General features: G+C 45.3%; 2 protein-coding genes across 2 annotated transcripts in view; both read left to right on the forward strand.

Moving 5' to 3' along the window:
• Window positions 1–1,647: 1,647 nt before the first annotated feature.
• slc7a8a (solute carrier family 7 member 8a) overlaps window positions 1,648–12,474 on the forward strand; it is a 234,638-nt gene continuing 223,811 nt past the window's right edge. Inside the window, exon 1 of the mRNA XM_076724759.1 lies at window positions 1,648–1,660. The gene's annotated coding sequence lies outside the window, so the exon portion shown is untranslated. The remainder of the gene's footprint in view (window positions 1,661–12,474) is intronic.
• On the forward strand, window positions 6,542–12,371 carry faah2b (fatty acid amide hydrolase 2b). The gene is made up of 11 exons (XM_076724766.1): window positions 6,542–6,868; window positions 7,417–7,499; window positions 7,734–7,870; window positions 7,995–8,204; window positions 8,612–8,731; window positions 9,496–9,631; window positions 10,070–10,187; window positions 10,271–10,390; window positions 10,882–10,993; window positions 11,154–11,342; window positions 11,444–12,371. The coding sequence occupies exons 1-11, from the start codon at window positions 6,680–6,682 to the stop codon at window positions 11,617–11,619; spliced, it is 1,590 nt and encodes a 529-aa protein (XP_076580881.1). The 5' UTR covers window positions 6,542–6,679; the 3' UTR covers window positions 11,620–12,371.

Genomic DNA, 12,474 nt, shown 5'->3' on the forward strand with positions numbered 1-12,474 from the left:
ACTGAGCAATCATAACTGTGATCAAAACACAACTTCATTTAGGAATGTGCACCATATAAACAAAAGAGATGTATTAATTCATGACAGAGGGTCCCAAGGCACAATGCAGGGCCTGGGCCTTTTTTTCTTTCAGATTTTTCTCAGATGCTGGAGAGTTTGACCTCTTGGTGGCTGTGAACTGAAGCACAGGTACATGGTTCACGAGCAGGCACGGTGAGGCTGGTCATTGGAAACCAGTGGAATTGATGATGCCTTGCAAATAAACATAGCCCAACTAAACTGGTATTTATTAAACTGACTTCAAGACTGAGGCCTCTAACTCCCAACCTGACTGTCTATAAATATGCTGAGTGGACACTTTCCTGCTGAAATCCTGTAAATTAACCCAAAGGGAAACATTTAAGTAGTTATCAAATAAGGGTTTAACAAATAAAAGCCAAGTCCAGTTGGGATGTGTTGGCTTGCATTGGTTTTCCTGCGATTCAGCATCTAATAATACAGAAACTCTGAGCAGAGTTCAAACGAAGCCTTTTAATGGCTGCAGACATTAAAATTTTTATGTGCAGAGCACTTTTCAAAACCCAGCCTCCAAAGTGCTTCACACAAGGAAGAAAGCCGGAGTGAGTAATTGCTCAAACAAATCTGAAATTCAGTCAAAATGGAAAACATGATAAGAGATAAGAGGATAAAATAGGTCAAACCAATTTGAGTAGTGCAAGGTTAAAGAAACAAAGACACTTCAAGTAAATCTGATGTTGAGAGATTTAGAGGATGATACGTCCATGGATACTGATGCTCTGTGTGAACATTGTGTGGGACACCCGGAGGGTGCAGCGTGCCAGCGAGAGCCACGAAGAAGTGTGTCACACCGCGTGGAGCCATGTCACACCTCGCTGACACACCGTTCACACACTGAGCCGGAGGTGTGCGATGCTCTCCGAGCTGAGGAACAGATCTGTGGTCTGTCGCTGCATTATTTATCCGCCCAGTTATTAGTTCTGTCCTGAAGCCAGAGGAAAAGACACTGAAGTCCCAGCATTGTCGCTGATGATAATATGTACTATTTATTATTTAGTGCTGCTGATCACTTATTCATCACACTGACTGTTATATTTGTTTTGGGCTTCATTGAGCGTGTGCGTGGGGGATTATGTGCAAGCATTCATGCGTGTGTGTGTGTGCAGGTGTGTGATAGGGGGATGATGCTGACTCCCGCTGACCTTTCTGACTAGTCTCTAGATTACTTTATTACCTGGTGGGGCTTCGTGTTCTCGGGCAGAGATTTTCGTCTGCTGACTCTGTTGTCTTTATGGAGGATCACCCAAATAATCAAACTATCCGTGTGACGAGCAAACAATGAGAAAAACTCCTCAAACCCTCTTAACGTCAAAGCAAACGCGTGTTGATGTTAGTGCCTGGAAGAGCGTCATGAAATCGTGGTGTGATGGGATTTTGAGACCTTTTAAAAAAAGAAAATGCTCTACTTTTTGGCAAACATCCATAGCAGCCCTGTGTGACGGTGGTCCACCACTTTGGTCCAGACTGAAATATTAACATGAAATATTGTGCAGACATTCTTGATCCCCAGAGGATGAAGACTAAGGACTCTGACGATCCCCTGACTCTAGCGCCACCAGCAGGTTAACATTTTTGTCTTTTAGTAAGTTAGTTCGTTGTCTTTTTCCCCCCTCACTATAGTAAGACAACACGCAGGGCTTAAAATCAATGTGACTCCATCTTTCTTATGGTCTCAGGAGGGACAAAAAAAAACATATTTTAATGAGGCCGGCTCATGTGGTTCCCATTCGGATCCCCTGCTGAAAAGTTTTAACAACGGCCAGTAGGAAGAGGATCAATAACGGGCTCGTGCTGCATCGAACACCTGAGCTGTTCCCATTCTCCTCTCAGATCAGTCCCCACAGACCACAGTAGTAAACTTCAGACTAAAACTGAACCACGAGCTCTTTGGCGCGGCGATTGAAAGGAAGCTCAGCCACGACATGATGAAACCTGCCTCGTTTGCTTCATATTTTCAGCACAAAAACAGCTCTGCCTCACTGAAATCGCTCCATATGACTGCATCTCACACCTGAACCCCCCAAATCTGCGCAGCACTCTGCTCGGGACCCCTGCTCTCATTACACTGTACAGTGTAAATAAAACATCAAATATAAGCCTCTCCTGCATCTAAAATTCCAATTTCCACCTATACACGGAGGTCTGGACGGGCCAAATCTATATCCTGAACCTGCTGCGACTCCCATCCCGGGGGCAGCCCCTCGTTAAGACTCATCTGTGGGCGCTAACGATCACACTCTCCCCTGCCTGGCCTTACAGGCAGCCAGGCGGGGGGCCAGGGGCCTCTATAATTGGTTTTTGGAGCACACCAGCTGTTTCATGTGCCCGCACGCCAGTCCCCAAAGGAGGAGGAGGAGGAGGAGGAGGAGAGGGGGTGCTCCCCTCCACCAACCCCCACCTCCCTCTTCAATCTCCCCCTCCTCCCATGCTGGATGAAAGACGTCTGCTGAGTGGACAGACAGTAATGTGGAGATGGAGCTGCCATGTGTAACACTTACAAACAAGATATATAAATAATGCATATGACAGCATATGGTTCTTTTAACCAATACTCAATAATTACTCTAATATGAGGCACCTGTAAAAATCTGTTGCTAACTGCAGCTGTCAACGTATTTGTCTTATATTTTCTAATTTTTCTACAAGAAAAATCACAGAAATAAAACAAATAAATACATAAAAAAAACAAGAGAATAATATGTTTGATTTATAAAATGTAAATAAAAATCTATTTGACACATTAATTTCTTAAATATTTAATAATATGAGCAGTGAAGTGAAGGGAGGTCGTGTAATCTAAGTAATAATTTACAGACAGTATATGTACATGTTGCTTGTTTTGTATTGATGTTGTGTTGATTTAGTGAGTTAATAAAGATGTTTATGAAAAGTATTTTGTTTGTTTGTTTGGATCAGAATCTTCAAAAGAACTTTAAGAAGAGATGAAGCCTCCAGATATGAAAACCAGCATGTGCCCAAGAAGCAAATTACTTAAAACATTCACATAAAAACTGCGATTTGCATTAGATTTTATACTGATTTAACAGCAGTTTTCCCACAATCCCACAGAAATCCCACAATGCTCCACTGCTTTTTCCACTCAGTGAATAACAATCTGGGTTCTTGGCATTTTAAGTGATGAAAACGGTCACTTGGGTGCTCACAAACCATCACACGCAGGCAGCTTTTTACCCCCACGGGGCACATATCAGCCTGTACTGGTCTCCAGGGCGGAGCGGAGGTGCTGGAAAGTGGATCAGGGTGCAGCGCTGCTCCCTCCAAAGGGAACAGTAAAGTAAATTACTGGAAGCAGACAGGAGGGGCTTTGTCTGTCATCTCATTAGGAAAATGAAATGCCTGGATAATACTATATGTGATCCATTTGATTTTGAGCGTCACTGGACTTTTTCTACAAAGTGAGAGCCAAAACATGGAGCTATAGGTAGACCGTGACAGCAGAGAAGATGGAAATCAATACAAAAGCGCCCAAAGCCGTCCTGTTGTTCACTGACCCCGGATCGTTTTACCCTGCAGGCCTGCATTCACGAAGGCTTTCCAGTTCCCATGAAAGCGCATGGCGGAGACACGGCATAATCTTCCAAACAATGAGCAGTTAACTTAAGTTAAACTGGCTTTGTGCACTTTCCCAGACGGCAGCACTCCTCCTGCAGCCTCACACAGGGATACAAACGCTGTCAGCTGAGTGTTTTCTCTGCTTTGCCCTCTTGTCGCTACATGCCTGCTCATTTTCTGAACCTCAGGTGTCACCTTACAGGTGAGGAATGATCTGTTTTTCTCCACCTGGCTGAGACTTCTGTTATGTTTTTTGGATTTTTGGGGGGGGACTGGCTGCAGCCCTTCAGCCCTCTCAGGTGCATGTTAATGGGTGTGCGTGAAGCAGTGTTTTAAAGCGTGCAAAACAAACCCCTTCATCCAGTTGACGAGCTTAAATTTCCTGCCTCTGAGCGTCATCTCTTCACCACAAAACTGGCCGTGAAATGAGGCCTCTCCTGAGATAATGGGATCAATAAATAGCTCGGCGGGGCGCTGCTGCCGTTCTGTGGATCTTATTGATTCCTCATTTCTTTTATTCACGCAGTCAAGCTCTAATATGACAGAACAACTAGTGTGATTTATGCTCAAACCCCCTCTCTCATTAGTGAAACACTCAATCTAGTTGCTTTTTAAATAAAAGATGTTATTATATCTCAGAACTGATTGTTGTCATATATATTATAATACTGCTGAATGGTTTAATTTGTAATTGAAGTAATTGGTTATCATAGCGGTCAGATAAATGTATGGGGGTGAGTATTTGTCACTAAAATATGGAGGAGGAGAAGTCAGGCGAGACATAAATCTGAAATATTTAAGTATCAGTACTTCAGGTTTGTATTTAAGCACAGAACCTGAGTAAATGTACTTCTTTACTTCTTTACTTTCCACCACTGATTTTAACCAAACTGGGTCTTTATTTATTTAAGTACTACAGGAAGTAGAGAAATGAAGCAAGAGATGCCGCTGAGATAAGAGGCAGGAACACTCAGCATAAAGACAACTGATAAGATGTTATCAAAGGTCAAACGCTGCCTTCAGTCAGAACCACTTTGAGTCTGTCTGATGGTTCAGAGACAGACGGGCTGCACGGTGTGAGGACCGTGCTGCTGCTGCTGCTGCTGCTGCTGCTGCAGCGTGAGCCGACTGCAACCAACACACAGTATGGATTCTCCACTAACCCACTGACCTGCATTGCAGAGGCAGTTTTTTTTTTCTTTGCTACGTGCTCTGTATGTTCAATGAGAAACGAAAGTCTTTAGCAATGCTGCCGTCTAGTGTTCACAGACGGTCACTGCACCGGGACCTGTTTGGTCTGCCTGCAACAAGAGGCGTCCTTCCTCACACAGAATAAAGTCTATTGTATCACCGGATTATGATTTTTGATGCATTAATGTGTTCTTCACTTTAATGCTGCAGCTGGTCAAAGTGCAGATGATCTGAGTTACTTTATATACTGCAGGTCAGTGGAGGAAGAGGAGCTCAGATCCTTCAGTAAATGCAGAAATACTATAGTCTAATAATACTCTATTACAGTTAAAGTCCTGACTTCGAGTTTAAGCAGTAGTATCATCAAAATGTACGTAAAGTATTGAAAGTAAAAGTCATTATTTGCAGACCAGCTCCTTTCACACTTATATATTATTAAAGAATTTCGTATTTTTATCACAAAAAAATACATAAAAGAGCATTTTAATGTTTCACCTCATTGATGTGGAGCCAACTTTAGATACTTTGTACACTACAGAGTAGATTAGTAGTATAGTACTGCATTATATCATGTTTTTTTTTTTATTTTTTAACTTAACTCGTGATTTAAGTGTCAAATAAATGCAGCGGAGTAAAAATACAATGTTCCCCTGTAGTGTGAAAGGAGTATAAATATAAAGGAGCATAAGGTGGAAATATTGAAGTAAAGTACAGCACTTAAGTACAAGTACAAGCCACCTACTTGTCTACTTCTTGTCGACCACGGACTGAGACAATCAGAGGAACATATAAAACAAAGCTGATGTGAGTTTTATGAGGCTGAGCTGGGCGAGTATTAAATGATGTAGAACTCATAAAACCCTGTTACTGTGTTTAATTGTACTATAGAATGACTTGCATGTTTTAACATTGATTAAAGCCTTTAACTCTGTTACAGTGCCTGCCTTTGTTCAGTTGTGTGAAAAGTTAAATTGTTCATTTAAAATTAAAGTTAATGTCTAAATATGGTTTTAGTGTCATCATCACATTTCCAGTTCACATATCAGACTAACATGCACGGGCGAGACATTCACACAGTGTGACACGGTCAAACGTCAGGTCAGACTTTAACCTGACTGCCGACCGGCCCACAAGAACTTCCGGTTAGACTTTTCAAAATAAAACTCCCTTCGCCTTTATAGTCCCACTATCACACGCCCTTTGTAGAGTTCGCATTAAAGCTCATCCATCTTATATTTTGATATAACTTCAGTATGTTCCTTTAGCCTGGTGACACTTATTTTGCCCGTTTTACCTCTCTGAGCTTCAACCAGTCATTTAAATGAAATGCCTCTCTTGGTCTTAATGCAAAAAAAAGTTGGGAAACACTGCATAAGTCCATAATAATATATCATATTTACAAGATTATCACAAGTATACTTGAATCTTAAAAGTAACCACTAAATTAAGTAAATTTGGTGAGGTAAAAAGCATGACATCACATTCAAAATAAGCACATATTTACAAAAATAAATTGTAATTAATCAAATATTTTTGTCTTTGTACTGTTTTCAATTGAGTATTTATGAAAAGAATTATCAAATCATCTATTATTTATTGTTTCATTTATGCTTCACACAGTCCCAAATTTTTCTTTATGACTTGCATTTAACGGTTTTATTTTGAAGGCAAAAACAATCAAGTTCCGGTCCTCGGCCTCGCTCCTCTGTGCTGATAAGCACATAAGCGTAACGTGATAGTCATCGCAGCAGTTGGGTCCTCCGTGGTCTGGACAGCAGACTCAGCGGACCGCAGCCGAACAACCGCTGAGCTTCCGTCCTCCCTCCGCGCCGGAAACATGTCGCTGAGCCGTTTGGAGAAGCTCCAGGTATGGCTCTTCAAGGCGGTCATGGGAGTCATCTTTGTGCTGTTCCGGCTCCTGTCCCCGCGGAGACCCGACGTGTCCGGGAAGAAGCTCCCGCCCGTCAGCAACCCGCTGCTGCTGGTGTCCGCGAGACAGCTCGCCAAGAAGATCCGGCGGAAAGAGGTGTGTACCCGGTCAAAGTCGGTAGCGACTGCGGCTGAACAGACGAGCTTTAGCGGGTTTGAGTTCAGGCTAATTGTCTCTTCATACGGTCACACCTGTGGAATAACAGCGTAACACACACCTGCGTTGCTTTATACGGAAGTAGCTATGTAGAAACACCTGTGCTCCTTCTTACAGGCTGCACAAAGCGGACTCTACACAAGCATCCTCCTTACAGCAACCCTGTCATGGGAAATGCAATATTAACTTTATTTAGACCGACAGGTGCAGGGGTTACTGTTTATTAAATTAAACACTAAGTTCATTATTAAGCCTCTCAAACCGTGCATTTATTGGTTTGCTGTATTGCACTGCAGGATGTGAAGCACGTGTTGCTTCTGTTAGAGCTGAAATGACGAGTAAATTAATTAGTTAGTTAATAATTTCAATCAGTTTCTGAGCTAGAATGCGTCAGTTTCGATTCACGAATGGGTCAAACCTATTTTATAATGGGTGTGTGCGTGCGTGCGTGTGTGTGCCACAAATCTCTAAATGTTGGGTTTCTGCAGGTGTCCAGCGTGGAGGTGGTGCAGGCGTACATTGACAGGATCCAGGAAGTCAACCCTCTGCTGAACGCCGTCGTAAAAGACAGGCAAGGCCTCGCTCCTCCTCCCCTGATGCTTTTGTCTCTTTATCTCCTTCAGCGATCAGTCGATCGAATCGAGTTGTTCGATGGAAAGTGAATTTTCCCTTTTAACTTGACTCCCGCACAAAATGTGCCTGTGAAGCTGTTGTTTCAACTATGACGCGTGATCTTAAAATCAAGCCTTTTAAATCAGGAATTAAGCAGAATTGGGTCAAATAGTTTATTTCTCCCTCCGTCCAGGTTCGACGCTGCCCTCCAGGAGGCGGCTCAGGTCGACAAGCTGATCGAGGAGGAGACCGGGGGAGAGGAGGTGCTGGAGGACCGGCTGCCTTTACTGGGAGTCCCGCTGTCAGTCAAAGAGTCCTACGCCCTGCAGGGTAAGTCCCCGAAATCGAATCTGTCAGTCACTTGAAACCAGCGCGTTAAAAATCCACCCAGGAACTCTTCAGCCTCCTCCTCACTGTGCCGCGGTCAAGGTTTTCCCACGTTTCCGTCTCGCAGGCATGCCCTTCACGACCGGCATGATCTCCAGGCGAGGAGTCGTGGCCACCGTGGACGCGCCGCCGGTGGCCCTGCTGAAGAGAGCGGGCGCCATCCCGCTGGGCGTCACCAACACCAGCGAGCTGTGCATGTGGCTGGAGTCCCACAACCACCTGTACGGCATCACCAACAACGCGTACGACCTGGAGAGGATCCCAGGAGGAAGCTCAGGTCAGAGGCCGGCGTTGACTCCAGCAGCGTTCGTTCAGCGGCTGATGTTTCGGCCTCTTTGCTGTTTGCTGCTCCTGTTTTTTCCTGATAATCGTATCACGCTGCAGACGTACACACAGGCTCTCAAAGGAGGAAATCTGTTTACAGATCTCAGACGATTACTCTTTTGTTATGTTATATTTTTTATACAGTTTATAAGATTGTTAGCTGAAAGCAGGATGTGCTGTGGGTAATTGAAGGCTGAATATTGATGTCGTTGCTGTCTCCGTGATGTGGACGCCGAGGTTAAAGGCACCTTGTGGAGTTTATAATTTAACTGAGACTGTGGATACAGCAGAGCGCCCAGATGCTGCAGCTAATCTCTCCTCTCTCCCTCTTTATCTCCCCCCGTCCTCCTCCTGCCTCAGGCGGGGAGGCCAGCATACTGGCAGGAGCGGGCTCAGTCATCGGCGTGGGCTCCGACATCGGCGGCAGCATCCGAATACCTTGCTTCTTCAACGGGATATTTGGCCATAAAACGACTCCGGGTGAGAGGAGCTGAATGTTAAATGTATATTAATGCAGCCTGTGCTTGTTCTGTGTGCTGTCTGATGGGCTGAGGCAGAACTAATATGATAATTAATCAAATGAGGAAGTGAACACAAAGTGGATCGGGTCACCTGCAGAGGATCATCGCCCGAACCTGCAGCGCTCATCAGATCGTCTTTGTCTGCAGCTGTGAAAAAGCTCTGAAAACCGTCTGCACACAGGCGTCCTTCAGGGTCTTGAAGGTTTGGAAAATGGTTCATTTTTTAATTGTCATGCTTTCAAGGTTAGAAATAAGCCTGAATTTGAACGCGCTGCTTGAAAAATGCTCGATCTTTCGACGTAATGAAGAGCTGGTGAAATAAACAGTGACAGTAAGGATTAGGGTATTGAAGAATTATGCAAAACTTTATTTTACAGAGTTGCATTTATAGCAACAAATTAGATGTGATGATAAAGGCTTGGTTTAGGTACCTTGAAAGTGCTGGAAAAGTGTTTGAATTTTACTCTTGCGAAGCTGTATGAACACTACCTGCTCAGCAGCAGCAGCAGACAGACATAATTAGCATCTAGCTGTGAACATAGTGGAACATTTCACAGCTGGAGCGCCAGATAGTCACTGAGGAGTTGGTGGAGACCAAACACGGAGCTCAAAGAGAGCGAAAATTGGACTTGCGTTCATCGGGTGGACAGAAACACGTCTCCACATGAATGACGCTGCTGCTCTTCGCACAGCAGGCTTCATGTCACTGTGTTGTGTCTGCAGGCGTCGTGTCCTCTGAGAACCAGTTTCCGCCTTGCAGTGGCAGACAGACCGAGTACCTCAGCTGTGGTCCCATGTGCCGCTACGCCGAGGACCTGCTGCCCGTGCTCAAGATCATGGCGGGCCCCAACGCTCACATGTAAGAGCTCTGCTGGTGTACAGCTCACACAGTAGGTTCATACACAGGAGAGACACGTACGTGGACACACACCTGCTGTGAGAGGCTTACGTGCGTGCATTCATTCACAAAAATGTTACCAAGCAAAGTCCTGCAAATAAGAGGTTTAGTTTCAAAGTAAGCTAATGAAAGTCCTAAAATCAAATCGAATTTTAATATCATACTTAAACTCCAAATTCACGCGCATGCAGGTGACTCAGCGCACACAAAACTCCAGCAGGCATCTGAAGGTGTGGGCCAAATTAGGTGCAAATATGGCAGTTAAAAAAAAAATCTGTATTCACTATGCAGGATATGAGAGGAGGTAGCCTGAAGCTCAGTCTCATGTGCCTCACAGCGCAAAGAGTCACTTCAGCTGCGCTTGTTTGCCTGATTTGCTCCTCGCTCGTGTGTCCACAGGTTGTCTTTAAACACGAAGGTTGACTTGAAGAAGCTGCGGTTCTTCACCATCCCCCACGACGGCGGCTCTCTAATGGCGTACCCCGTCAGCAAAGAGCTCATGGAGGTTCAGAGGAAGGTCTGTCCGCAAGAGTCTGCAGATTTACAAAATGCGGCACGTCGGCGAGATTTTTAGAATTGAAATCATGTGACGTTCTCCAGGTGGTGGAGCGTCTGGAGGCCGACCTCGGGGTGAAGGTCCAGGAAGTGCGTTTCCCCGAGCTCCGCTACGGCTTCCAGATCTGGGACACCTACATGGGTCTGCCTGACAAAGATGGAAAGGTAGGTCGGCCTGACGGGCTCATCCAGAACGAGGTGAACAGTTCTGGACGGAGGCCAACGAGCGCTCTGCCGTTTTTCCGGGAATGAAGATAAACATCGTGGAATAATGTTTCGCTGTGACAGAAAGCAGGCCGAGTCGTGACTCACAGCTCCTGTTGTAGTCAGCTGCCCAGAAATGTCTCACTAATCTGTTTAGCTGCCCCCCTCCAGCCCCCTTCTCCCCGGGATTAAATCAGCGATTCCTCCGGTTTACCAGCTACAAAAAGAGACATTTTAAGGTTAAATGGGGTCGAATATTTTTCAAAAAGCAAAGATTAATGGCCAACTTCATGGAGCAGAAATGACTGTTTTCTCCCTCAACCCGTCAGATTCACTCTGTGACCCTCTGTAAGGGGTCTGAACTACAAGAGGAAAATGTTAAACATTGATGTGTGAATTTGAGCAGTCTAATATAAAACGATTGTTTTAAAACACCTCCCTCCCTCCCTCAGCCTCCTCAGCCGTTTCCTGAGCTGATGGGGGAGCCGGGACGACCCGTGTGGCCTCTGTGGGAGCTGCTGAAATGGATGATGGGAAAATCCAACCACACCATGGCTGCTATCGGTGAGCGTTCATTTGAGCTGGTATCCGTGAAGTTTGACTTTTACCTCGAGGCTGTTTTTGACCGCTTGGCTTCATTTGTTTGTATTTGTCTGGGTGTGATTAAGCTCGCTGATGCTGTCATGCTCACCTTTGTTTCACGCTGCGTGTGTGGCGTCTTCAGGTTTGGCCCTGCTGGAGATGATCCACTCTTCGAAACCCTCGACCTTCATCATCCAACAGAAGGAGAAGCTGCAGAAGGAGATGGAGGAGCTGCTGGGGACTGACGGTGTTTGTCTTTACCCCGCACACCCCAGAGTGGCTCCCAAACACCACCACCCGCTCTTCAGGCCCGGCGACTTCGCCTACACAGGTGAGTCCTGCCCTCCAGCGTAGCAGCTAAGGTGACCTTCACGTGATCATTAAGGCTGATGGATCTTATTACAGGATCCTGACATTCTTCTCTACCTGCAGGTATAATCAACATCCTGGGGCTGCCGGTCACCCAGTGCCCTCTGGGTCTGGGTGAGGAAGGTCTGCCCCTGGGCGTGCAGGTCATTGCTGGGAAGCTGCGGGACCACCTGACCCTCGAGGTGGCTCTCTACCTGGAGAAGACGTTCGGAGGCTGGAGGGACCCCGGAGCCAAATAAAACCTCACACTTTAAGCAGATCTCCAGACCGGAGCTGCTTGCAGACCGTCTGTCTGCCTGTAGTACACAAACACCACGAGGTTCAATCAGATCGATGAATATTCAGGATGAGATTGATTTTTGCACTAATGGAAGGATCGGCTGCTCCAGTGAGCGCGAGTCATGATTTCAGAATTCGCCCTGTTCAGTGACTGTTAAGTCATGAGCACAAGCTTTAAAAAAAAAAGGCTGATTTTTAGTGGAAATGAGTAGATTAATAATTAATTAATTAAACATTCACATGATCACACAAAACAAGGCGTCTGCTGCTCATACTGACCTTTAGAGGACTGTACAGTTACATGTGTATTATTAACAGAAAACCTACTGTTGCTTTGATAACTCTCAGTCAGCACACGACAGGTCGAAGGGTTTAAAGGTGCTACAGACTCCATGTACGTTCATGAATCATAAGGGTGGACTTTGACCTGCGCGGACAAGTGAAACAAGGTGGACGACAGTTCAGTGAGGTCAGGGCACGCTCATGAATCCAGCCATCCAGAATAATGACGCTACTGTGTACTGTGAGTATGTACTGGTTTTTACTGGACAGTAAAAAATGTTTAATGCACTGACAGAGTCGTGCACAACCTTAGCTGTGTGCCTGGTATTGTGAATGTTGCACAACTGCAGTGCTGCAGTGACTGTTGCCTGTTTCATGCTGCGTCTCATTTGTTTCAGTTAATTAAAAAAAAAAAAAAAGTCTGAATCTTTCCTGTCGTTTGTGCCTTCTTTATCTGACTGCTGATATTTGAAGGCAGCATTTATCTGTGGGACTATTTCTTGGCTGAACTACTCCTTTAAACTCGCCAGGTG

The sequence above is a fragment of the Chaetodon auriga genome, chromosome 24, assembly GCF_051107435.1.
Source record: "Chaetodon auriga isolate fChaAug3 chromosome 24, fChaAug3.hap1, whole genome shotgun sequence".
NCBI lineage: Eukaryota > Metazoa > Chordata > Actinopteri > Chaetodontiformes > Chaetodontidae > Chaetodon > Chaetodon auriga.

Bases quoted from the DNA above. Each gene is read 5' to 3' on its own strand.
- faah2b (XM_076724766.1), top strand. From the start codon at position 6,680: ATGTCGCTGAGCCGTTTGGAGAAGCTCCAGGTATGGCTCTTCAAGGCG. The intron at 6,869-7,416 runs GTGTGTACCCGG...GGGTTTCTGCAG, and splicing joins AGAAGATCCGGCGGAAAGAG to GTGTCCAGCGTGGAGGTGGT. The intron at 11,343-11,443 runs GTGAGTCCTGCC...CTCTACCTGCAG, and splicing joins CGGCGACTTCGCCTACACAG to GTATAATCAACATCCTGGGG.